Genomic DNA, 27955 nt, shown 5'->3' with positions numbered 1-27955 from the left:
TAGTAATGTCCGAACACCCTGCACTGAGCACCTTCACCGGTTAGGGAGGGACCTCTCCTCCCCATGGTGGGAAGCAGTGCCTCCAGCTCGGGCCAGGGGCACAGCCACACAAGCACATCACACGGTTTACGCTGCACCTTAAAGCACAAAAGCCTGCCCGGAGGCCTTCAGCTTCAGCCCCCTGACAGGGAAAGGAGTGGGAGGGCCCACACGGGGGGTGTGGCAGCTGCCCCAGGGAGAACACAGCCTGGTCCCTCCTTGTCTTTCAAGGGGTGGGAGCCAGGGGCCCAGGAGAGGCTGGGGAAGGGGAGGGAGTCACGCGCCATCTGGTTCTGCACTGCTGCTTTGTTTTTCCTTCACCATTTTCCCTTCCCTGTTATTACCCTTGACTTCGGGATATTGTGTTTGTTACAAGAACTTTATTTTCAACGCTCCATAACCTTGAAAAAGGGCATTTAAATGGCACGTAGGATGAGAAATTCCACTGGCAAGAAGGAAGAACATTAAAGGGGAATAAAAGTCCTTTATAATATTGTCTTCTAAGGGAACAGGTCAGAGCCTCAAATGCCTCCTGTAAACATTAAAGGCCACGCATGCAATTCACGAAATATAGATTGAGGTAGATCGGATCTTCCTTGAGTGCTTCTCCAAAATTCCAATCAGAAGCCATTCCAGATCTGACCCAGCTTAACAAAGGAGGAAGTCACAAATTAAGATTTTGGCAACGACTGGCTTCCCAAGTGCCCTGCAAACCTGGTGTGTGGACCCATGTGAGTGTGGAGAAAACCTACGAGAGTCACTTAAGGTATTTCCTATATTTCTCAATTCTTACCTTTTAGAAGTTACAAATGAAAAGTTCTAACCAACCTTAGCATTTAGGAAATACTGAATAAAATAGGGAGGGGAAGGAGGGTGGTATTTCAGAGCTCGAAATTAGCAGCCTCTGACAAGAAGCATTCATCTGAGCATCGAATTAACAACAAGGAATCAGAAATCAGAAGGCATCAAAGCCAAATGCCCCCTCTCCCACTTCCCCTCAAACCTGTATGTAACTCCAATGGCTCAGTTTCCTCTGACTTGGGCCTTTCCAGCCCCGAGCCTGACACTGCACTCCGTATGCCATCCCCACATCCCACCCTCGGCTCTGCCACTTGCTAGCTCCACGTACCTGGGCTGCTCTCTATCCTGAGCCTCTGGCTCCTCCTATGTCAAAAGATGACTACGAGCCACACCTCAGTTGCTGTGAAGGGCAAATGAGAACATCTGCAACTTAGCACATGGCTGGCACCTAAGAGCCCTCAACAAAGAGCAGCTGTTCACTAGTTAAAGAAAAATTCCTGTGGCTACAGGAGGAGGGCTGGGGGGTGGGGTGGGCAGGTAATGTTCTTGATCCCGGTACACGTTATATAGGTATGTTTGGTTTGTGAAAATTCTGCAAATGGTACACCTTTAAAAAAACTGTGGTAAAATACATATGACATACAAGGTACCACCTGAACTATTTTTCAGTTGAGTGGTGTTATTATGCGAGCACCACCACGCACACTTTTGATCTGTATGCTTGACCATACGTAATTTAAATAAAAAGTTAAAAAAAAATCCCATCCACCCCCCTGTTAATGGTGACAATAATAAATTAAAAAAAAAAACAACCCAATCCTATAACTACAGAGACAGTTCCTTCTGATGTCTGGAAGAGTCACTGGCCTAATATGGGAGGAATTTCATTCCTGCCCTTGAAAGGTCGTCCTGAGTTGGGGGCATTTGAGAGGAGGGGAGGGCTTTACAAGGAGGCAATGTTCAGGGCCTGGGGGAGTTCCTTGCTCCAAGGACTACTCCTCTTTCCTGGGATGTGCAGGGTGAGCAGGGCTGTGGGAAAGCAGAAGTGCCAGGCGTCCGGGCCCTTCCACCATCACACAATCCAGTTTGCTCAAAGGGCAGAGGGCAGATTAACTGGACCTTCCTAAGGGGCTCTCCGCCCTTATTTTTCCCAGACACTAGGGGGCGCTCATGAGGGAAACTTGAGGAGTAGGGGAGGGGGCCTGACTAAGACACAGGGGACATCATTTTCTTCTGAGCCTGAATTTTTCTGGAGGGCCCTGACCTGTGCACCTTGCCTGAGCCTAATAGACACAATATTTAAAAACTGAAGGGAAATCGGACTCATATTTTACTCTCCCTAAAGGAAGTATTAAATGGAGGATTTGAAACATGAGTGATTCTCGCCCTTGACGTTTCCCCATTGCCTGCATAACGGGCTGTTCCTACTGGCCACATTGAAAAGGCATGTACTGTAGTCATTCTCAAGAGGGCCAAATCGGTTCTCCTTCCCCCTTACAAAGGTTTCAATTGCAAATTTTCATTATGGCAAAATGCCTCCACAGGCTTCACCAATTAGAATATCTAGCGGTTTTGAAAATGGAATGTGTTGCCAGCGTTACATGAGGCCAGGGTGACACGTGAAATCTGAAGAAAATCTCAGGGCAGAGAGAGGGTAATGTGGACAGGCAAGCCCCATGCCAATCATCTGAAACTGTGGATTTGTAGAGGGAGATCCTGGTGTTTCCACAGCCTTTAAACCAAAACCATTGACTCTGCTTCTACGCTCCCAAAAAGCTCCCTGGACACACAGAACCATAGAATACCACACTGGTTCATTGACTCTTCTTTCCTCAAGTTAAATTGCTAAGAATTAATGGATTGATGAGCAAGTGCTCTCTTAGCATTTCAGAGATATGAAAAAAGGTGCAGACTGCTAACACTAGAATCACTTCCCGGCCTGAAAGGCATGCCTGCTTTCTTCTCCCTCTCCGAACTTACGAGCTGTTCAATATTTGAAATTTTTCTCCTTTGTGAAAACTCAGGTCATCTTCCGTCCGTGCTTCATAGTCATAAAGGGCCACAAACAGGGTCACTCCTGACAAAAAACAAAATCAAAATGGGAGAGATTATTACACCAGGGAAAATTAATTCCAAGAGATTAAATCTTCACTAAAGCCTCATTCTCAAAATTTACATCTAATCAGCACTGATAACATCAGGCAGTGTTGTAACTAATGCGTGAAACCAGAGTCACGAGCTGAATTTATGCCTCAGTCTTTGTGAAAGGAAGCATTATTTGAGCTGACTAAAACCCAGGGCTGAAGGATTTCTCTCTGCACACTTGGAATGAGTCTTCGAGAATAGACAGATATTAATATTACATTTTGGCCACAACCAAGGGCAACAAGTAGCAACATTCAGTTCAGATGGGCAGCGCTCTGCAGCACTGACAAGACACGCTTTGCCCCCATGAGGAGCCACATGAGGCCCAGGGAGAGACAGCAGAGCGCACGCCTTCTCCCAGCAGGCATGGGGTGTGTGTGCTGGGTGCATCTCTGGCCCGTTTTCCCCGCTGCATCCTCCAGAGACAGACGTCCCTAGACTGCCTGATGATTTCTTTCCTTCAGCCCCCCATTCCAGGTGCCTTCCAGGAAGGCTGGAAGGATAAGGAAGTGTGCTCAGCCTCCAGTCACCCATGAAAGGCCTGCTCTCAAGGGAAAGCTACATTCACCATAAGGATGAAAATAAATATTTTTTTCTACTGAACAGAGTGTGAAGTGTTGGCAGCACAGAAGTAGCTAGTTGCCCAAAGCTCTGGGTCAGGTCCCCTGGATATAACTACACTACCCTGTTGGGTGCAGAGGGAAGAGAGGCCTTGGTAGTGCCAATTCCCCACGTAAAAAGTAATAGTGGGCTATTTTATAAGACCTCTGCTCCCAGCTGAACTGAGAACATATAGATTGATGTATTATATATATATATATTTAAAAAACTTTTATAATAAATAAGACAGTTTTGGAACAAGTTATGTCAAATATCTAGTTACCATGGTTCACATACTGGGAGAGGCTTTGGAAGATTAAGGATGCATGAGATATCTTACAAATATTTCAGAAAACATATGTCTGAGAACACACGCCAGATATTTTACAAAGTATTAGCTAAGTCAGCAAATGCACATAGCAGTGAAACACAGCCTAGGGAAAAGAAAAGGAAAAGTTAAAAAAAAAAAAAAAGAGAAGATCCCTTAAGGATACATAAGATTCAATTTTAAAATACAAAAGAGATGAAAATACTTGAGCGCTGATAAACTCTGTCATATAGAAGACAATGGGAGGATTAGAGAGAGAATCAGTGGAGACAAATTGCCAAAAAATAATATAGCCAAATGAGCCCACCAGCTGGGAAGTGACCGGCAGGATGGAGGTTAATTAGAAAGCTGAAAGGGCAGGTACTCCCCTGGAAACAGTCTGAACTGGGGGTTGTGGGGAAGGAGTGCTTTCATAGCTGGAGAACTCAAAACATCCATGCTCATATCCAGTCCTGAAACTTCTGATTCAAAAGATCTGGGATTGGGGGTGGGGGTGGGGCTCAGGTATCTATATTTTGAAAAAGCTGCCTAATAATTCCAAGCCATCCAGCCAAGGTTGAGAGCCACTGGCCTCAAATGATCAGCAGAAAGTTGTGCCTCGTAACCCTCACAGGATTCTCACAGAGCAGCAGCTGGGGGACCCCCATGCCGCTGTTGCTGGTATCTAGATTTGTCCATCAAGCTTTAGTGATTTTAAGAGCCTTTCATCCGGTAGCAGGGAGCTGGAGAGTGGTTAAAAACTTAAACACCAAAGGAGCACAAATGTTCAATGGCTAAAAGATTTAAGAGTAGCTTCATCCTGACCTGTTCCTCCTCTTGTTCGCAAGGTCCCAGTATGAGACGAAGAGTTCACACCCCCAAAGACGGTGAGTCCTTGGCCCCCGGCCCCGTGGAAGTTGTTGTAGTTCGGGATGGAGGTCACACCGAAGCTGGGGTAGTGCTGAGGAGTGGGGTCTGTACCATAGCGGTACCCGGAGCTCTGGTTCAGACTGCCATCCCTCTCCTCCGTCAGTTTTGTTGCTTCTTTGTCCTTACATTGCACACAGCCCATTATCTAAATTCCTGTGGAAAACAAACAGAAAGAGGCACGTGAACTTGGATGCCCCCTAGTGGCTGGGTCGCTTGACTATAAAGGGGAATCTTTTACAAAGTTCTCATGCAGTATTTCACGCCTAGAGGGCCATGGAAAGCTGAGGCTAGGGTTGGCGGTTGGAAGCAATCTCAATGCCCTTAAGTTGACCATCACATTTATCCCTCATATGCTCTGGCAATGGGATCAACACACAGCATTATGTTCACCATGCAATATTTTCCCTCACATGAGGTCTGCACCCTTACAATCCTGTAATATCAGATATCTGCCTAAAGACTGTCCAAAAATATAACTTGGTTTTCTCTAGTCATCTTAAAAAATAGTGTATGCTCTCAAAAATTAATCTGTGCAGTATTAGAATAAAACATTAGAATAAAACCCTCCATCACAGCAAAGAAAATCTAAAGAGAATACAGGCATGTTGGAAAAGCCAGAATATAGCCCTTAAATAGCTTACTGTACTTCTTCATTCATGGGTACTCATTCACAGACACACATTTGCTAAATTTTAAGCAATAAGATGATAAGTATCAAAATTAAGAAATAATCACTAGATGAAAAAAATACAGTTGGCAGAAACTGAGAGGGCTGAGTGTATTTGCAGGATGTCATGATAGCCTACAGTCACAAAATCATTTAAACAGGCTAATTAATTTTTTAAATTTCCATTAGCTTTTGACATCTTTCAGAAACACTTAAAAGCTCATTCCCATATTCTAGAATTAGTGGTGAATTAAAACTTGAGTCACTGTCACCCCATCCTCCTTCCAATTAAACCTACTGTGTCGGTGCTGGTCTCAGTAAAGGGCATCAGCTAAGACCCAAGTGTTCTCGTAAGAGTCCTGAAGCTCGTCTGTCACTGGCTCCTCTTCTTTTACTTCTCAGCCCTCCTGTCTCTCACTCTACCATCTAAACATGCCTAACTTCTCAGTGCTTAAGATTCTATTCTTCCCACTCACCTTTCGTCCTTGGAACATGGCTTTGAACCCCTTTATCCTCTCCTCTCTGTTTTTTTTTTTAATATGGACCATTTAAAAAAAGTCTTTATTTGTTACAGTGGTGTTTCTGTTTTATGTTTTGGTTTTTGGCCATGGAGATATGTGGGATCTTAGCTTCCTGACCGGGGACTGAACCCACACTCCCTGCATTGGAAGGTGAAGTCTTAACCACTGGACCACCAGGGAAGTAAGTCCCTCCCTCTCCCTTTATGATACACAATATAATCTTCATGTCTCAGTTAAGACACCACTTCCTCTGCAAAGCCTTCTCTACTTCCCCGCCATCCCCCAGGCTGGGGTGCTGCTCTTCCTCAGTGCTCATATGGCATCTTGGTTTCTCTCTTTACAGCATCTATTGTGCCATATGAAAACATGGCCTTCCCACATGTCTCACTGCCCAGTAGACTGTGAGCTCCAGGAGAGCAGTGTCCTGTCCGTTTTTGTCATTGCTATATTGCCAGTGGCTGGCACATAGTGGGTGCTCAATAAAGAGCAACTGAATGAGCGGAAATTCTCTAACGACTGTTTCTCTTTTATCCTTTCTGCCTCAAAGCCAACCCTTCTTCCAGCAACTTTCATCAGCACCGTGCCCTGTGTTTTAGAATCTACCGGCATGTGTGAGACGTGAAGAAGATTAAAAAATGGAAGGTGAGTTGGTTAAATGACCCCACTTTGGACTGCAATACCCTGTCCAGCTGTTGGCGGGGAGGTAGAAAATGCAATGGATGTCCCTGCCAAGTTCTGAAAAGTGGCCCATTTGGGACCAAAGAACCAAATAAGAAACACATGACATCACGTGTAATTACATGTATCCACCGGGGAGAGTACAGCTGGTACAGGACGAGAGGGGACATGAGGCGGTGAAGGGCAAGGAAGGAACTAGTATCTCTCTATATCTCGCAAACCAAAATGGGGGTGCCACATCAGACACAGACACTCTGGGGGGGCACTTTTCTGAGCACTGCTTCCATGCCAGCTGGGGTCATGGAAGCAATATCAGACTGTTTAAGGCCCTCTCACATTACATGTTTCAGTAAATACTTATTGAACTGAATGTCAGTTCCTGAGAATGGAAATGTTTGGAAACAAGCCGCCTGCTGCTCGAGCTGAGCTCACCAAATCTGGAACACATTTACGCGTAAATCATTCCAGATTAACTTACAGTGTACTCTGTCCAACATGCTCTCTAACTTATGGTAAACGAATGTGATTTTTAACAAGTTTCCAATAGGAAATGCAAAGTATCTCCAAGGCATGATTGGCTGAAGGATTTTCATCATTTGTTGTTGGTGTTACTTCACAAGACTGGTAAATATCTTGCTCACTTTATATTAACCCTTTCATGGTGGAACGTTGCCCTGAGCTTCTACAAAGGCCAATAACACACTTCTTGTCCTAGGTGCTTTTCTCAGAGATTCCACTGACTTGCTGTAATCGGAGGATATGTGACCTGCATCACAGAATCACATCATTCATGCCAGTGGTTCTCAGCCGCGGGGGACTTGGTGGCCCATGACCAAGGGACATGTCTGGCTGCACAACTTGAGGGTAAGGAGGACTGCTGGTATCCAATGGCAAGAGACTAAGGGTGCTGCAAAGCCTCCTAGGGTGAACGGGACAGCCTCTAACAACAGAGAATTAACTGGCTCCAAATGTGAATGCACGGAGCTTGAGAAATCCTGAATTACGAAGAAGACAGAATTTATAGCTATATCTTTGAAACAGCATAAGAGCTGTTTTCCTTATACGCATGTGATTAACACTGCAGTCCAGAATGCCTTCCTTGGAAGAACAGGTATGCTGGGGCGAAAAAGGCAATTTAAAAAACTGACACAAAGTGCTGTTTTTTTCTCGAGAAGTTCATTCCTGTGACAGAGTATATAATCTAAAACCACTGAGAACTCTCACTACAAACTACTCTTTCAATTCTATCAAAAAAACCCCCTACATCAGAAACCTATTGAAAACAGAACCCTACATCTAACCAAACTAAGAAAAAAAATCTTTTAAGAATCTACTGGGACCAGTCTCTCAGAGCTATCTAAGGTGCTGCCTCCGGGGCTGCAGTCTTCATTTTGCCCCAAATAAAATGTAACTCACAAATATCCAAAAAGAAAAAATCTACTAAAAAAAGTATTACTACTGTAATAAATGTTTAACAGCTTTTATATAATTCTATGAAACAATGGAAGGAAATAAATAGTAAGCTCCTTGGAAGCAGCGATTAATCTTTGGTTTTTGTTTCGTTATTGCATCCCCATTGCCCAGAACAGTGCCTGAAACACAGCAGGTACTCAATAAGTTATGTGTTACATGTTAAATGCAGAAACCCCAAACTCAATCAGAATTGTAGAAAACAATTCTCTTTTCTAGAAGGGACAGCTCTGTTACCCCTTCACGTGCTTGCAATTTTGCATAAGAAATGTTTCTACTTGGATCTTGCTTATCCTCTTCACTTTGTTGACAAACATGAAGAAAAGGAAATAAATCAGGAAATGCAGGCTCAAGTCATTAAAAGCTACATTTCAATAAAAATATTTGTATAAGAACTTGTGGTCTTCTTCTTCCCACTTGAGGTGGTCAGACTATTTCCTGATGAAAGGGGTCAGAAGATGCTATGAGTTGTACTGAGTGTGACTTCAGGCTCCTTGCCATGAAGAAAAGTTCTGAGCATTCAGGTTAAAATAAAAACATCCTTATTATGTACAGTTCTGTAGTGTGGCTTTTATGGCCCATGCTGTGCATCCATCGTGAACATATAAAGCACTAATACACTAGCTCAAGATCTGTGCGGCACTGGGAAATGCTGAATAATGCCATTCAAAAGTGGGGCCCTGGGAGTACTCTGATCAGTAAATCATACATCATGACCATTGTCCTCCGCACATTACCATGCCTAGAAAAACTGATGCATAGCACTTTGACCAGCAGGATCCTGTACCTGTGGTTAAGGTATAGATTAGAGCTGTGAAGACCCCTATTCTCCAGTCCTTCTGCGAACATAGGGGCTCTGCTTCTACTATGTAAGTAAAACCTGATTTACTTAAAATTTCCTTAGTCTTGTGGGTGCTTTCATATGTGCCACAAAAGCATGAAACAATGGGCAGAAATCACTAAAGAAAGAATCATCCCAGGACTTCCACGCCCTCTTCCTATGAGAGTGATGGACATCACCCATCCATCACATAGGTGGCCTCAGAATCCTTTTTCACATAGCCCTTGAGTGGTTGACGGAAGCTGACATGAAGGATGGAATCTATCCGCTACTCTGGGCACAGGCTACTTTGGTCTAGCATGAGTCTGGTGGAATGTACATTCCCTCCACTGATGCCACAGAACCCGGTCCGGTTGGTTAGATGCACATTAAACCCAGATTCACCCACATTTCCTCATATGCCAATCAATGAAGCAACACCTGTATGCCCAGGTTACACCACAGCAGGACTTGTGAGATTTCAGGCATGTGAGAGAGCTAAGTACCAGAAAAGGAAAATAGCCACTGGCGGTCTTCTGCAAAAAGCAAATTATTTTCTCTTGAGACACACAAATAGGATAGCAGGAGGAGGAAGGTGAAACCGACAACAATTTCAACAATGTAAGCACTTTGCCTGAAAAACCAACCGAGGTGGGTGTGGAGAAGAGAAGAGCTCTCAGACGTAAGTGGCAGCAAGGCTCTTGACAGCCCAGACTCTGGAGAGTGACAGGGAGAACACACTGGCCTGGGTGCTGATGTGGCATGATTCCTGGGGCTCTCATTCACCATCCCTTTAGCTGCTCTCTGCTCTACCTGGGTGGGTATCACGAGGAAAGTAAAAGAATGGGAAAGGGAACTAAATTAAGAACCTGGAAACCAGACACAAGTAACTGAGCTGGGGACAGCTGGAAAGGTATTCAAAGCTCAACTGTAGATTGACTGCACAGCTGCATCGACTTCTCTGGGGAAAAAGCAAAAACTGGCAGCTTCACAACCAAACACCCTTTTCTAGTCAACAGTAATAGCGAGGCAAATGGATAAGATGTGGCAGAGTCACATGAGAAATGGATTGACTTCAGGACAGAAGACTCATGGCAGGGAACTCTTGATCCTTGTAAGACTGGAAATACCCACAAGAATCAATCTGAGGTATATATTTCTGTGTCCTCGATGGGGAAACTAATCCCTGAGAGTCTGGGGAAGGCTTTCCTTAGCTTTCCCCATGGAACAGCTGGACGCAGGACATTCGGAGACAGAGGAGGGCCTCACTGGTAGCAGTGGTAATTGGGCCACAGTATCTGTCACTCCAGTGTCTCAGCGTTTTCATATCTTTTACAATATGGCTCTCCTCTCTGTGGGATCCTGGGTCCTGACCCCCTGCAGGCAGTGCTGTCTGATGGGGACAGCCAGGACAGAGGGACCAGGGATGTCTGGGGAGGCTAGAGAGAGACAGGACCACACTCAACCCTCTATGAAGCACAAACACTTCCCAAAGCAGGGAGAAGGTCACAGCTGGGATGGCATTTTAGAGACATAAATACTTGAGGTCTGAACCACACACAGCATTGGTGCTGGGTCCAGCCAGTGGCTGCAGCCCAGTTATGAAAAATGAACACAAAAGACCATGCCAGTGAGGGAAAATCCTCTTTTTGCTGCCAACTGGAAGGCAGGCGTGAAGTACCTGCCTTGTTGAAAAGGTGTTGCAGAACTCTAAGGTGTGCCCAAGATCCCTACCTCCTGTAGATAAGCCCCAGATAGTCCCTGGGACTTGTGGATGATGGAATCATGGCTCCTGTGTTTAGGCTCTCTTATTTGGCACAGTTGGTTTTAATTGAAGAGGGATTATCCTAGATAGACCTGACATTATCATGTGAGCCCTTGTAAGGAACTGGCCTTTTTTTGGAGAAGTAGATTCAAAGTGTGAAAGGCATTTCATGGAAGGGATATTTTCCCCTGCTGGCTTTGAAGACAGGAGTTACGTGGCCAGAAATATGGGTGGCCTCTAGGAGCTGAGAACAGCCCCCACCTGGCAGATTGCAAAGAAACAGGGACCTCAGTCCTACAACCACAAGGAACTACTGAGTTGGGTCAAGAAGCCTAAAAAACCTGGAAATGAATTCTTCCCCATTCAAGCTTCCAGATGAGAATGCTATTAGCCAATACACTGATTTCAGCCTTGCAAGCAGAGAGAGCAGCCACATTGCGTCTGGACTTGTGACTCAGAACTGTTAGCTGATAAATGGGCATTGTTTTAAATCAGGAAGTTTGTCATAATTTGTTACAGGGCAACAGAAAACAAATACTTATTATATTCTGGTGGGATGGGGCATCACAGAGATGAAGGCTCCCAATCTCAGCAGCGATGACCATTATTAAGCAAAGGTGCCCTGCAAGCCAGGTGCCCTGCTATGTACTGGAACGTGTCTTCTCACTAAATTTTCATGACAACCCTAAGATGGGGGATTGTTCTTTGCTCTCACTGTACAATGGAGGATCAAAGAGGTTCGGGAATTTGTCTACAGCTCAGTCAGGGGTGGGGATGGGATTTGAAGCCAGACAGGCTGACTTCTTGGCCAGCCCATGGAGCCTCTACACTAGCCTTGCCTCCTGCCCCATGGAATCTAGGTCAGTCCACGCAAGGGTGTGGGCACCAGGGTGGGAGGAGTGGAGGGAGAGACCGGTGGAGAAGGTCCCTGACTCCACAGAACCCACCCTCATGTGCATGACTAATGCATGCCCTGATTTCAGGGACTGGGCCCCGCTCCTCCAGATCCCCAGCCCACCCGTTGAGACAGCGGGCTCAGCAAGGGTGCTGGTACCACGCCAGGTATGGTGAGTCACCAGCTTCCTTGATGTGGTTTGGCATCTTAATGAACGTTTGTGCCAATGACATTAGAGCAACCCTTAGTTTCCTGATACTTCCTAGACATGGCAGGATATTTATAGATATCAGAAAGGAGTCAGCATTGGGTTCCTTAGTGTAAAACAGAGCTGTCCTACTGCACTGAAAACATGATGTGCTTTACATTATGTAAACTTTCTGGAACATGTTGACTGCATAAACTGAGCTATACACATGTAATGCTTCCTCCAAGCACAACAATAATAGGTTTCTACTCTGGGGAGCCCTCAGAGTGAGAGCTCCCCCCACCAAACACAGGTGATAAAATAATATTACATCTTTGTGGAGAGAAGAAGTGAAAGCAGGAACATCTACAAGGCAGACCCTTTCCACAGGCAACAGTGGCAGAACCAGAGCCTACTGAAAAATCAAGTTAAAACTTTGATTCAGAAATAATAAGAGGTGGAGCTGGACTCATCGGATCACTGACGCTCGGCTTTGCAACAACGGCCTTTGGAGGGTGAGGAGGAAGGACCTTGCTCCATACCACAGAGCAAGGGAACTGAACTAATAGAAATCACTCTTAAAATGTCACATTACTTTAAGAAAAAGCCACATTCCTGGCACCTAGAACATCTGCTGGCTTCCTCTTTCTGGCTTGTCCTGTTCAAATGACCCTCAGGCTGCTAGGCGGCAGCTGATACCCTGGCAACACATTCTCTTTCCCTCTGTGCAACCTTCCATTCCCTGACGCCCAGGGACCCACAAGCACTTAATAAAAAGAAATGGAAGCATTAGACCCCAATGGTGAGATTTAACACTGCAGTCAACTAACTGCTGGAACCATTCCCAAACCCAAATGCACAAATGAGGTTTTAATAGCAAACCGTGGAAAAGCTCCAAAAGGAGTGAAGAACACTTTCTTCTTACACTCACTTCACTTTTGGATGTCACGGTTAGGACAAGAGTGAATGGTGATAAAAATAAAGGTAGATTTAAACTGTCTATGCCAAACAAAGGGTTCAGAAAGAAACAGGGCACTGATTGTTCTTCAGACCTTCCCCCATCACTTCTTGGACCATGGAAAAATTCCTTGTGGTTAGCACTTTAAAATTTTGTCTTATTTTTATTGAGATATATTTCATATGCCATAAAATCACCCTCTTAAAGTGTACAGTTTAGTGGTTTTTAATATATTTGCAAAGGAACCATCACCACTATCTAATTCCAACATTTTCATCACCCCAAAAAGAAACGTGTACCCATTAAGCAATTATTTCCCATCTCGTTCTCAGCCTAGCCCTTGGCAACACCAATCTACTTTATGTCTCTATGGATTTGCCCCTTCTGCACAGTATGTGGCTTTTCTGACTGGCTACTTGGCATAACATTCATAGATGGCTTAGTACTTCATTCCTTTTTATGGCTGAAAAGTACTCTATTGTATGGATATATCACTTGTTTATTGATCATCAGCTGATAGACGTGTGGGTTGTTCCCACTTTTGACTATTATGAATAATGCTGCTGTAAACATTCATGAACAAGCTTTTGTGTGGACATATGCTTTCAATTCTCTAGGGTTAACACATAAGGAATTTATACAGATAAGACAACTCTAAGATTAGGTAAATAGGAAAGCATGTGAGCTGGCAATTCAAAGAAAGTAAAAAACAACCTTAAAATATATTTGCCTTCAGTGGTAACACAATTTAGATTGGTGAGTTACTTGCACCTCTAAGTCAATGAAATTTTAAGAAGATGTTTGCCCATTAGTGATGACTATTCTCATACACCGCTGACAGACGACCAGGAGTTAGCAGGTAACTTTTCGTAAATCAACAAGGCAACATTATTAAAAAAAAAACCCAAACTTGAAAATGGGTCTTCTCTTTAACCTCTGAGTCTGTGCTAGAGAGATGCTTTTTTAAAAAAATGACACATGAAGAGATCCTATGAGGTGTTACTTATAATTCAAAAAATTATAAAGTGTGCTAATTATTTAATAAGAAGACAATAGCTAAGTATATTGTAAGGCCATAATGTAAAGTTAAACAGAAGTTAAAACTTATGCTTAAAGAAAATGATTACTAACATGGAAAAAATGCTCCTGCTATAATAAGAAGGGTCACAAGATTGCAAGTAGGTAACAAACGCCTAGAGAAATCTTTGGAAGGAAAGATACCAAGACATTTGCTGGTTGTGTGCAGGGGATAACATCATGGGCAACGTCTTCTTGGTTTCTTTGTTTCTCAGATTTTCTATACTGAGAATCCACTATTTTAAAAAATGAGAATAAATTGTCTTGACTTGTTAATAAGAAAGGTCCTTTTACTCTCATCAATTACTGACTTAATTTGTGTATAAGTGGATAACAACTGTAAAATGATGATGTACGCATTGTGAACTGAAAAATTAAGAGAGGGAGAGACAGTGATCGATTCCCAAGGCTACTAAGAGGCAACCGCTCCTTCCAGAAGTTGTCAAGATAAAAGGTACCAAAGGACAGAGAGACAGAGAGACTTCTGAGTGTGTTTTCATCACACCTGTGCTGGGAAGTGGGCAGTGAGGGAGCAGAATTGAGTGTGGGTGGCGAATGGACATAGAGACCCCAGAGAAATCTAATTAGGGGCACAGACTGAGCAAAGCTGTGATATACAATCGACTCAGAGGACCATGGAGATGGCGAGTGGCAGAATCTGGGCTAACAGAACCAGGAGTGGGGTGGCTGGCTGAATGGGTTCTCGAGAATCTCTAGGTCCCAAGTTCCTAGGTGGCTGGGGAAACCCAGTAAACTCAGGATGATGATACTTAAGTCACCCTTGAAACCCAACCAAGGGGCTCTGGTTATGGAGGATCTGTAGGACCTCTCTGTGAGCACAGGCCTGAAGACCCCACATGGGCATGGATCCAAGAGGGTGGAGGATGAAGCAAAGTACTGCTGTTCTTGGGATGCTTGTTACAGGCAAAGGGACTTGCTTGGGGCACCACACAGAAAAGTTCCGAATTTTGCTCTCACTTGTCCTCTTGTTGCCTTCACCCTTTCCTGTTGGGATGTTCAGCCTTCTGAGACCTTGACTTCTGAGCCACAAGCCCTAGCATCTGGGGCAATCCAAGCAGCACATGGAATAACCAACAGAGGTTTATTTGACCTGAAGGTTTTCAGAAACATAAAAGTTCCAACAGAGATGTTTCTTCCTAATGTAAATCTTTGGGGTCAAGCCTCTTTCCACTCTCCTTGGCCCTGTTATCGAAAAACAATCACAGGAAAACAAAAATAAAAACAAAAAAGTAGGCTTCTATTTGTGAATCAGCAAAGAGAGACAGGAAAGTCAGTGTCACATCTGGGGCATGGTGGCAGACACTGGCTTTCTGGGTTGAACTGGCCGAGGGCCCGAGGGTCAGGCTGTCACCTGGCAGAGCCACAAGAAAACACACTAGCACAAAGCAGCTGCTTGAACAGGCGTCATCAACATCCCCTCCCTGCCAACCCGGAGAATGAAAGCCGAGGGGGTTCGCTCTCCACGGCTGGACAAAAACTAGCTCTGCCAATCTTTCCAGGGTCTATAGAGGTTCCTTGCCAGATGATTCTGCAAATGGGGCCTCCTCCTTTCAAAAAACAGTGAATTCTTTTTTTCCTTTAATTCACCAGTTCCAGCCAGGAAGATCCATTCCTTTAAAGAAACAGAATGGACTCTGAGTAAGCATATTTTACTTTCTTCTTTTTTGCCCTTGAGCGCGTGTCTGTGTTGACCGCAACTTCCCTCTCCACTGATTATGTATCTGGTTTATGAAGTCAGAGCCCGTCAAAATCTCCTTCCCTGAGAATCTGGTGGTGGGGCCATTTGCACTGTGTTTCTGGAACTGAGGCTGAGGCCTTTTCTTTGAAGAAGGACATGAAGCCTGGTCCCTCCTCCCCTGGATCTTTATGTTGGCGCTTTCTCAAGTTGCAAGGAATCAGCACACCAGCAGCCGTAACTTCTGCATCCCTTGCAGCGGTTTAGAATTTCAAAGCTTCTTGGCAGCTATTTTGGCATGAATGCTGATAAACTGGCTATCAGAAAACAGACCCCTAATTCCACGGCCTCCATTGGGACAGGGAACAACTGTGAGGGTGGTGATAGGAACAAAGAGAGCATAGAGGCCAGCTGCCTCTGGGCAGCCTCCTCCTGCCATCTCCTCGCCTAAAGGGAACGAGAACAGTCTCTGCCTTCCCCTTGAGTTTCATTTCCTCACCCTTAGTGAGCCCAAGGAGCTTGATTGTGTGGTACCTGCTTCAGTGACGCTTTCTCAAGAGCTCGCACTCATGAACACAAAGCTGAATGCCAACACAGACACAAGGAAATTAGAGGAGGGAGATAATAAGTAGGAGGAAGAGAACAAGGAACCAATGAAAGCAATCAGTGATGCTTTCCCCAGGAGCTATTAAACTTGGATTTGGGATGTCAAACTGTGGCCATGTTGTGTGGGAGGAACTTGGGTTATGTGGGCTGGACTACTCGTTGATGATCTAGTTGGCAGGCGAAATCCAGTCAGATTTATGTTAGCGAATCCAAAAGAGGGAAGACTTAGTTTACATACCACCATACATTTTATGGTAAAAGCAATTCAATATTGACTTTTCACTTGGCATATATATAAGGCAGAATTTTTTTTTCCCCCAGAGTGTTGTTGTCTTGTGGAGTTACTGAATCTGAGATTATCTCCTTAAAGACAGCACAGCTGTTTATCTTGCCTTTTTCCGAGAGCTTGTAGGATTCTGGTATCAGATGCGGTTGCCCTGGGGCTGAAGGGTCAGAGGTCCAAATCCACATCACTGAAAATAAAGTAGTGGGTGGATGAAAGCTGGTGAGGGAGAGCTGTCTCACCGAATCCAGCCTGCTTCTTCCACAGTAACAGAATTTTAGCTAGGTATGTGGCTAGACAGCTAGAGACCACATTTTCAGACTCCCTTGCAGCTACGGTGTGGCCCTGTCACTTAATTCTGGACAACTGGTTGAGAGTGGGTGTGATACACTCAACTCTTGCATTCCTCAAGAGAGAATGGGCTGCCCTCCCTTCTCTTTCCCACTTCCTGTGGGCTGGAAAGTGAATGTGGTGCTGGTAAACTGGCATTAACCAGGCAGAGAATGGCAGCCCACCAGGAAAGAGCAGAGCAGCACGACAGAAGGAACCTGGGCCCGGATGGCCTTCTGGAACTCAGCTTTACCACCCAAAGCTCTGATCTCTGACCGTAACACGAGAGGCAGGAACACCTATCCTCCGTGAGCTACTAGTTTTCTGGGGGGAGTGAAATGGGGTCTTTTTGTTATAACAGGCAGCCTGTACCCCAACACAAGGAGGAAGTAAATCTGACACAGAGGTCAAGGGTTTGGGGCTCTGTTGGCCACCTGTTTGCTTTTCCCTCAGACTCTAGAACCAAGAAGAGCTTCTAACCTCCTTTGACACTGACAGTTAAACTTGGATTAAGGTAGGTTAGTAGAATAACAAGCATAATGAATTGTAACAATAGCTACCATTTACAAAGAACTTATCTTCTGCTTGTACTTCACATATGGCATTTCATTCAATCTGCAGAGCAGGGTATTATATTTTTAAGAAACCTTTGTTGTTTAGTTGCTAAGTCATGTCTTGACTCTGTAGTGACCCCATGGGCTTAAGCCCACCAGGATCCTCTGTCCATGGGATTTCCCAGGCAAGAATACTGGGGTGGGTTGCCATGCCCTCCTCCAGCAGATCCTCCTGACCCAGGGATCAAACTTGCATCTCTTGCTTGGCAGGCAGATTCTTTACCACTGAACCACCAGGGACCTTGGGCTCACAGAACTTAAGTAACTTGTCCAGAGTCACCCAGTCAGTAGACCTGGAGCTGACTATCCCATTCTGCCTTTTGAGAAGAATGTTCTGTTCCTCATTAGAAGACAGATTTAATGATGTGAAAATTTTAGTGATATGATAGGAATTGGGCACTGTTATGTCTTACAGGTTTTATTTTTTCACACTATGGCTTACAGTGTTCTTTTCTTGAAGTTATCTAGTTTAGGGCTAGATTCCAAGTTTCTAGGACATCTTGGTCCCAGGCACCTGGTTTAGAGAAGGTCTGGAAGCAGTGGCATAGCCTTAACAAGGCTGCTGAGCAGCCAAGTGGTATGGAGTATGTCACTCCAACGCTGTGCAGCCCGGTTTCCTCATCAATCAAGCCAGTAGTCTTTGACAAGCAGCCTTCAGGGTTCATTCCAAGCCTCACATTCCTGAAGGGGCCCAGAGCCCTTCTGCACATATTCAGGCAGAACTGAGTCCCCAGACAGCTCTCCACTCTCCTCAGCCCTAGGCTGAATCTTATCAATCATGGGGACTCATAGAGGGACCTTGATATGTGGTCAGGTTTGGCTTTGAATGCTCAGATGTCCCCCGCCACAGCCAGAGCCTGCATCATGAATATTATGAGAGTTTTACCAATGTAATGGGAGCTGGGCATCTCTGTGTCCCACAGTTTTTTAAATTTTTTTACATTCTGGCTTAAAGCACTCTTTCTTACTGTGGTTTTCAGAAGACTTGACTATGTTCTCCACTTGGCTCTGTGGCTAAAATGAAGACTAACTTACGGCCTGACTCAACCAGCCCAGGCATTTATAACCTGCTTTGGTCTTGACCCACCTCTTCCCTCGCCACACCTCCACTCTATTCCTCTCCTGCTCTACCCTAGGGTTGCTAGGTACAGCTGTTCTCCTCCCGAACTGCTAGAGATGAGGAAGTTAAGAAGACAACAAAAATAAGAACAAACCTCCCATCCTCCTAAACAAAAATTACTCGGAAATCACCATAGTAACAAATCACCAGTTTCCAACTGTCTCAAGTCCCTTGCATTCTTGTTGCTTTGCACACATCCTTTTATCTACACTCAGCCCTACCTCCAGCCTTTGTTCAGCAGACACATTCTTATTCTCTCTACATGACAGGAGCTGTGTAAGGACCTGTGGATATAAAGTCAGGTATATAAGGTCCTGCCTTCGAGGCGCTTGTATATACTTAGGAGGGAGATAAGCCACTGAGTCAATGGACTCAGGTTGGGCAGTGAGTGCAGAGGGAGCCCCAAATCACCCAGGTTGGCAGCTCTAAAGGTGACTGGACATGGCCCAGGTGGGGAGGGGATGGGCTGCTCATGGAGAGCAGAGGTGTGGTATGGCACAGCTCCAAGGGGCTAACTTGACTTGGTCCCATATTTACAGAGCACTGGAATGTGTGTTGGGCATATTGTGAGGCTCTGGGCTACAGAATGAAGGTACCTCCTGCTAAAAAAAAGCTTATAGTTTAATGGAATGGATGTGTGCAGCTCAAAAGGTGGCTGGAAATGAAGCCAGATCATAAACAACTACCTGTCTGTTCTACTGCGTGTTCACTACGGTGCCCGAGGCATTGCTACGTGCAATAAGCAAATTATCTCATTTGATCCATCAACAGCCTGTGAACTGGGAATTATCATCATTGGCACTGTTTTACAGATGCAGGAATAAGTACAGGAATGTCAAGCTACTTGCCCAAGGACTCATAGCTCAATTGACTTCGATTTTAACCCACACCTGACTGAATCTAAGATACATACCCCTAGCTATGTGCTAGCAGGCTAAAGCATTTGTTCATTATCCAGCTGATACCTATCCGGTAGTTAGTGGGAGTGAAACTGGGTCTGGATAGACAGAGTGAAATGGGGAAGAGAAAAGAGCGGTGCAGGTGAACCAGAAAGCCAGACCACAGTGTGAAGGGACTGTACACAGTGGGGATGGAGAGGCATCTGAGTATAACATTTGACTTTCTCAGCTGGACAAATAACTCTATCCATTCTAGCTACCTGCCTATGCATAATTCATACCTCATAAATCATCTCCAACTGTAGCAAAGCTGTAGCTTTTGTTGCATGTGAGAATAAAGACCTGAATGCATATTGCAGCAGAGGCAATTTCTATGGGCCTGTGTAAGCTACATTTTCTGATAGCCCTGTCACAGAGAATCCCAAGATCTCTAGGGGCTGGTGGGAGTGAGAAATGGAAAACAGACAAAAGAGACAGACATCTGCAGTGCAGGACATCTGAAGAAAGACAACTGCCCACTAAATAAGGGGATGATACAGCTAATATCCAGCAAGGCCCTCCAACATCCACAAGAGAAGCCTGAAGAAGGTGCTAAGGTTATCGGTGAGGGCACTGTAAAGTCAAGAGGGGCACACCAAAGCCTCTGATTCTGCAGAGTTTACTCCATCAAGCCAAACATGATCATTTTCATTAGGATGCAGAAGCAGCAGTTCTATCTCAGTTTTGTATGATATTTGTACTATGAACAAATTCTTTGGGCCAGTATCAGAAGATGCCCATGTTTTAGCCATGACAGCCCTGCTTACGTCTACAAGCTCACCGCGGTCAGAGGATGAAAACTCCTGCTCATCCACAAGTGATCGTCACCCACTGGCAGCTCTGAGCTGTGGTGAACTGTTCTGGCGCCAAGCAGGACTGGCCTGTCCAGCATTCACGCCGAGCCCCTGGGGAGCTGCCTTACAGACTCCAGGTAACGATGACCCTGAGTGTGGTTTCATACTCGGTCCTAGTGCTGGTTCAATGCAACTCAGATGGACTCAGCGAGTCACAATGGTATGTGCTTGGAGTGAGCCCAGACAACAGCCGTGCATAATTCTTTTTGACAAAGACTGACCCAACATGCTGATTAGCAAAAGCAGCCCACATGAAAAAAGAATAGTTCTGGGTATAAGCAGCCTATGCGTGCATGCGTGCTAAGTCGCTTCAGTAGTGTCCAACTCTTCATGATCCTATGGACTGTAGCCCACAGGCTACATGGGATTCTCCAGACAAGAATACTGGAGTGGGTTGCCATTCCTTTCTCCAAGGGATCTTTCTGACCCAGGAACCGAACCCACATCTCTTACGTCTCCTGCGCTGTTAGGTGGGTTCTTTACCACTAGCACCACCTGGGAAGCCCCAAAAAAGGCCTATATCCCCTGGGTATTCTCTGTTCCATCAAGTTTCATCTTTAATTTGGACATCCATTACCTGAATGCCCTCCCCTCTATATCCCACCCCATTTCCTAACCATCCTGCTTCTCTTCTAAGATTTGCATTTTCTATGTAGGTTCCATTGCTAAAATTAAAACGTTGCTAAAAAATATTAGTGGATCTGTGTATCTCTTATAGAACAGACCGATTATATAGCCTATTTCCTGCCTTCCAAACCTGTTAAGCTGTTTAATAACTTTATTTTTAATTTTACTTCAATGGTTTTAAGTCTGTTTCTCTTCTCAAATCTTGCTGGTTAATCCTTCCTGCCATTCTTGTTTCTTTTGTGCCTCAAGCATCTGACTCTTTTTCAGCTTAAAACGAGAGCTCGAATAAATTTCTCTCTTTTTTGACTCTGCTCCCCCCTGGAAGATAAGCAATTTTACCCCTTTGTTGGTACCGGAGCACTTGTGCTTTCTCACTTAGGCCAGGTGACAAAAGTATCATTCATTTCCAAACCAGACCAAACCTCCCTACCCCAACTCCTTCATTTCTGTACTGTAATTCCAACACAAAGGAGTAAAACCGGGGCAGAGATTCCAGTCTGCCAATACCAAGTGCTAGTGAAACTGAGGAACCACCGAATTCACATATACTGCTGGTGGAAGGTAAACTGGTCACAACTACTTTGGAAAAACAACTTTGCATTATTTAGTGAAGATGAAAATGAATCCATCCGATAAGCAATAATTCCACTCTTAACGCATGTACGTCTAAAGAAACATGCCCACTGAACTAGGGATTATGTGTGCTCCACAGGTCTGGGAGGCCCAGGAATCTGTGCCTTTATAGCTCTGTATGTGATGGATGGGCCTCACTCCACTGAAAGGGCCTGGGACTGAAGCTTTACAATTTCAGCTCAAACCTGTCTTTGGAGCTAGGTCCCCCAAGACCTGTGTCTGCAGCCATAAGAGGACTTCCAGGAGAGAAGTGATAGGTAAGGTTCAGCAAGCCTGAGGTTTATGCGGCCATCCTTGGGGTGCTGATTCCTGGTCAAAGATGGCTAAAGCCCAAGATCTGGGCAAATTCACTGTTGCATCTTCCTCTTCCTTCTCTGGTTGCCTGGGTGAGCTTTGGCTTATAAGGTGCTTGAATCAGTATCATTGGCCTTCATCTTCAGCAGAAGGCCCAGAGCTGTCCACCCTGTCAGGAGGCTGCCCTGGATGTGTGCTTTCTGCAGGGAATGAGGAAGCCCCAGGGTGACTCAGGAGGTAAGGCTTAAGTGTGAGCCCTGGTAAAGAGCCCCGGTTTTCCCTTCACACACAGGTGGTGTGTCCCCTCTGTGAACACTCTCTCCATGGGCATCCTGTTTATGATCCTTGGTAGACTGAGTCCAACACAAGTACAACGTCTGGTGCAACCTGGCCCTTAATAAACACTTTTGAATGATGATGAACAGGACATGAGATAATGAACCTCTCCTAAAGAAGTGAAGGGAACTTTCTACCTTCCTGTGTGAAGCTGCCTCTGCCTTCCTCCTGGTGTTGGCAGCTCTCAGGGAGGGTGTGCGATGGTGCCTCCATCAACCTCACCTCTGTTCATTCCTCCCCTGATGCCAAGAATGGCTTCCACCATCTCTAAAGACAAATGGGGAAAGTGCACAGACTGGCTAGGTCTCTTCCCATAATCTTCAGATTTTGAAATTGAAGTGTCCCGAGGCCAAAGTCCTGATTACCATGGAGCCTGTTCTTTTAGATTTAAAACTGTCTTCATGGTATCAACAGTGCTATAGATTTTTCTGGGCACCTGAAACCTGCCCAGTTATTCAGCATCAGTTAGGTACTGAGGGTGGAGGCAGTTTGTTTCATTTAAATTACTAGCTCATAATTATGTTCTAGCAAGATGCGCAGGTGTGGGAGACAGTGTTCTGTTGGGAGGAAACCAAAGGGATGATCTGATGTAAATGTAAGTGGGTTTCCGGGAGGCCGCACAGAGCCCATCTCCACAGGACAGGGCCTTATTTCCACGGCCCTGTCAGGATTCTGTCTCACGTGGGTGTGTGGTTGCTACTGGGGCTGCCTCCTGCCCACCCAGATGACTGTCTCAAGGGAGGCCCAGGCTAGGCAGTTCATTACTCGGGCATGTGGGAGAGAAACAGGAGTGATTCTTCTGGTAATGGTTTTAATTCCACTCCTTCAGTTCTGAGACGGTTTCCTCATTTTTCTCCTCTTCACGCCTCAGCACCTCAGGGTATCAGTGCAGAAGCCATGAGTGAGGGAAGAGTTTGTATTTTGTGTAGGTCACTAAAATTATTCTGCTTTACGACTGAGCGACTGAACTGACCTGATACCTTGTAAAAGGTGCATGCATGCTCAGTTGCTAAGTCGTGTCTGACTCTGTGACCCCAAGGACTGTAGCCCGCCAGGCTCCTCTGTCTGTGGAATCCTCCAGGCACGAATACTGGAGTGGGTTGCCATTTCCTTCTCCAGGGACTCTTCCCAACCCAGGGGAGGATTCTTTACTACTCAGCCACAAGGGGAGCCCACGACCTGTAAAATGTAATTATGTCAATTAAAAAAATAAGAATAAACACACTCTACTATTAATTACTAATAGGAAGTATACTGATACCTGACCATCTTTTGTTCTACAGATAGGACATATGGTTCAGATCAGTAGATAGCACCCAGACCATTATTTGCCCACAAAACAGATGCTCAATAAAATATAGATATAACAGGCACATGTATGTGAGGACGGGAGGCATGCTGGAGCCCAAGGGTTCTCTCGGGGTCATGACCGGGCTTTCTAGCCCAGGCGCAAATGACAGCTCTGACTTCCTGGCAGCCTAGGAGACAGACGGTCAGTCTGCTGTGATTGGAGATCAGTCACATGGATTAGGGATAACACTTGATGAGCTTAACTGAGTAGCCAACAAAATGAGTTAGTCTGATAAATAAAAAAGAAAATGAATTAGGGAGAAAGCTGAATGTCTGCCTGATCTTTCTTTAGTTTCAACTCAAGAAAGAATCTACTGCCTAGTTTTCAAAGGGCATGACAACAGTCATACAATACTCACACTATTTAATGTTAGCTGGAAGATGGAGATGATGGGTTACTTATCTTTTAGAGAAAAAGGAGCTTTTAGAGCAACTCTTGGGTTAAAAATCTCAGTCTGAATCTCACCATCAAAGGGGCAATTTAAGAGGTCACTAAAACAAAGACACTTCAGTTGAAAAGCATTTTGGCATACAATAAGCTAATTTTCACCTAAATAAAATGTTCTAGCACAGACTTTTCAGAAGTCTTACTCTGATGACAGATAACATGGGGAAGAATACATGGATCTCAGAACAGAAGGGGCTATATTTAGCTCCATGATTTTCTCAAAACCATAAAGGGACAGTTCTGAAAGCCCTGGCATTCTCAGCAATCTTCTTGGCCTGGACTGCCATGATATCATCTCAAAGGGAATAGGGAACAGGTGAGTTTGTGGCGGCCACATTCCAATTCCTACATTCCATTCCATGGATCACTTCTGTGGCTCCATGAAGCATCATCAGCATCTCTCATAAGATCACTGGGCCACAGGGCCTGAGTCTCCTGACTGCAGGATCTCCTCCAGCACACAGAGACATTCTGGACCAGTGGGGCTGCTGGATCCATCAGATGCTGGATGCTGGGAGGGCTACCATCTCAGAGTCACTTGGCCCTTCTCCTTTACCCATGCTGACATAAGGGCAGGGGACTCTGCCAGCCAGATTAGACATGAACCCTCTGATCATAACTGGGTGATCTGGAGGGATGTAGCTTTGCAACATTTTGGGTTGACTGTTTTGGGACTTGTGGCTTTTGGTGATGGTAATCTTTCTTGCTAATCATGTACCTATTGTTCTATATGGTCCACTCTTGTTTGCTGCAAATAGGCTCAATGGAAAGGAGGAAATGACAGAGGAAGAAGACACTTTGCTTGGCAGCACTTGCAGACTTTCTGGAGCGCAGACTCTATGGCGTGATGGGCTGCCCAGCCCAGGAACCGTGGAGGCTGACACCAGCTGTGGGGGAGGTCTGTGCATCCAAGGCCAGTGACGTCATGAGCACACAGCCCTGCATTTGAGAGGTGGGAGGACAGTGGCTCCTACAGCACACAGAGGTTCCCTCTTATCTTCACTTAGCTCCTGACTTCTGAGTAGAGGCCAGGGACTGGCTGGGGGGTGGCAATGCAGAAAAGGAAACCAAAAGATGGAACTCAAAACTTACTTATCACTTGAATTTTCACTTTTGGATTCTGGCCAATGGCTCTTTAATTTGAGATAAAAACAAAACCCCACAGAACTCCAATGCTAACTTTGAGTCCTCCAGTTCTCCTGAGAAGGTAGAAAGAATAAAAAGCGTCTGAGCAGATCAGAGAGAATAAATGGACACTGTTGGATCCACAAGATTAGGCCAGTTAGACCCCCACCAGGCTCCTGGCAAATCCTGCATCAGACCCAGGCCACCCTCCTGGTTACAACCAGCACAGCGACTCAGGACCAGGAAATGCAAATCTGATCACAGCCAGTCATGAGCAGAGAGCTTAAGACAACGGCACCCCCAGGCCTCCTAAGTGAAGGACGTGGGTCTCAGACCCCATGTATTTCTCATTTACTTGAGAAAACAGTGGACTCATGCAGTGTTACTATGTAGCTAACAATTAAGTTAGTGATGTCACTTTGTAACAGGATAAGTAAAAACAAATTCGAATCTAGAGACAAATCATTCTTTTCTTATGTTTTTTTCCTATAAAAAGTGCCAGGGTCAGGTCTAAGAGGGAGGCACTTGACCTGGGGGTGAAGTGTAAAGAGACGTCAAAAAGCTCAGCCATCAGGATAAAAAAGATTGCACTGAAATATTATTTATTTTGATTACTGAGGTTTTTTTGGGGGGGCCACACTTAAATTATGTGCCCTAGGATGTTGCCTCATTTGCCTCTCTCTGGTCCCAGCCTGTTGAAGTTCATCAGCTAACGGGTTAAGTGACTAGAGGGTGCATGCGTGCTAAGTCGTTTCAGTGGTTTCTCTTTGCAACACTATGGACTGTAGCCCGCCAGGCTCCTCTGTCCGTGGAAATCTTCAGGCAAGAAAACTTGAGTGGGTTGCCATTCCCTGCTCCAGGGGATCTTTCCAACCCAGGGATCAAACCTGCATCACCAACCTCTCCTGCACTGCAGGAGGATTCTTTCCCGGTGAGCCACTGGGGAAGCTCAGTTACAAAAATTATAGGGGAAACTAACCAATAGATTGAAGAAAGACTCTTCAAATGTAGCCTCAGTTCAGTTCAGTTGCTCAGTCATGTCCATGTCTTCTCGACCCCATGGACCGCAGCATGCCAGGCCTCCCTGTCCATCACCAACTCCCAGAGTTTATTCAAACTTATGTCCATTGAGTCGGTGATGCCACCCAACCATCTCATCCTCTGTCGTCCCCTTTTCCTCCCACCTTCAATCTTTCCCAGAATCGGGGTCTTTTCAGATTAGTCTACTGTTGGCCAAAGATTTGCACTTTTAGGAGTTACCCTAAGCAAATAACAAGAATGCACACAGAGGTTTAATAGTACTCACAGTATTATTCATGACAATAAAAAATTGGACACAATCTAGCTATTCACCACTACAGGTGATTAACAAAACACAGTATCACACCAGATTTCTATGCAGCCATTAAAAATGATAATGCGGCAAAATATCGATAAACTTGGGAAATGTTCATGATTCAAAGTCAAGGGAAACACACACGTTATAAAACACTAGATAGACACACACTCCTATCTCTCCTACTTTCGTTCTCCTCTATAATCCATCCTCTACACGGCAATTGCAGTGATACATGTTTTTTAAGTTACTCCTAGTCTTAAAATGAAATTCTATTACATTTAGAGTAAATTTAAAACTATACAGCCATCCTTGCTTGGCCCTTATCTGTCTGGCCTCCTCTGCTACAGCCTCCCTTTCATGCCTCTTCTTTGGGCTGCCTTCAGGGCCTCTGCACAAGCTTTTCCCTTTGCCTAAAATGCTCTCCCCGCAAATTCCCATAGCTGGCTCCTTCCTGGCATCAACTCTCAGCTGGCCACTGCCTTGTCACTCTATCATATCACTCCGTTCTATTTCCTTCATAGCACTTAACTCTGTCAGTAATGACCTCATTTACTTATTTTCTTGTTTACTATCTCCCCCAGTGAGAATGAGAGCCCCGTGGGGGCTTTTCCTGACTCTTCACTGTGTACCCACAGGGCCCCCGGCTATGCCTGGCACAGGACAGAAACCTAGCAGACAGATGCTGAATGACCGTGAGGAGACATTTATATGTGTACACATAGATTAATACATATACACATGCATATGGATATAATTTGCCAAAAAAAGTTCTGGGAGAGCATAGTACAAAAGAAATCTCTGGATACTGAGATTCTAGATGGTTCTAAATTTCTTCATTTTGCTTTTTTTCATTTTGTAACAATAATAACATGCTACTTTGGAAATAATGTGCTGTGCTTTTAGATGCTTAGTCATGTCTGACTCTTTGTGACCCCATAGACTGTAGCCAGCCAGGCTCCTCTGTCCATGGGGATTCTCTAGGCCAGAATCCTGGAGTGAGTTGCCATTCCCTCCTCCAGGGGATCTTTCCAACCCAGGGATCGAACCCAGATCTCCCACATTGCAGGCGGATTCTTTATTGTCTGAGCCAAGTTATTTTCTCTCTGTTTGTTTTTTAGAATAGGGTCACTAAGAAAATGCTGCCTGACTATAAACTGGATTGAGACCAGAACCACAGGATGCCAGAAATGGAAGAGATCTCAGAGGTTATTTGGTTCAATTTCACTTCTCATCCCAGAGATGGGGCAGTGGAGGCCTGGTGTGGAGAAATGGCTGCTGGTTTAAGTAGCAGAACATGTGAAAAAGCTAGTCTGGTGTTCTTTTCATAACACCAGTGGTTCTCAAACTTCACATGAGAATGGTCTGGAATGCTTGCGCACACATAGGCTGAGGGGCCTCATTGCCAAGTTCCTGCATCATTGACTTTGGGTGGGGTCTGGGAAGCTGCATTTCTGACAAGTGCTAAGATGAATCCGGATCCACTGGTCTGGGGCCACACTGAG

General features: G+C 45.1%; 1 protein-coding gene across 4 annotated transcripts in view; it reads right to left on the bottom strand.

The window, feature by feature from the left end:
- The window catches only part of FYN (FYN proto-oncogene, Src family tyrosine kinase), a 214065-nt gene that overhangs the window by 49507 nt on the left and 136603 nt on the right, over positions 1–27955 (bottom strand). For all 4 annotated transcript variants that reach the window (XM_010856592.1, XM_010856594.1, XM_010856595.1 and 1 more), the window contains 2 exons: positions 4718–4975; positions 2821–2917 (listed from right to left, as the gene is read on the bottom strand). In XM_010856592.1, coding sequence (XP_010854894.1) covers positions 2821–2917; positions 4718–4964 — 344 coding nt within the window. In that variant the 5' untranslated portion in view covers positions 4965–4975. The remainder of the gene's footprint in view (positions 1–2820; positions 2918–4717; positions 4976–27955) is intronic.

Source organism: Bison bison, unplaced genomic scaffold (assembly GCF_000754665.1).
Source record: "Bison bison bison isolate TAMUID 2011002044 unplaced genomic scaffold, Bison_UMD1.0 scf7180017864373, whole genome shotgun sequence".
Classification (NCBI taxonomy): Eukaryota; Metazoa; Chordata; class Mammalia; order Artiodactyla; family Bovidae; genus Bison; species Bison bison.
This window is presented reverse-complemented; position numbering and strand designations above follow the sequence as displayed.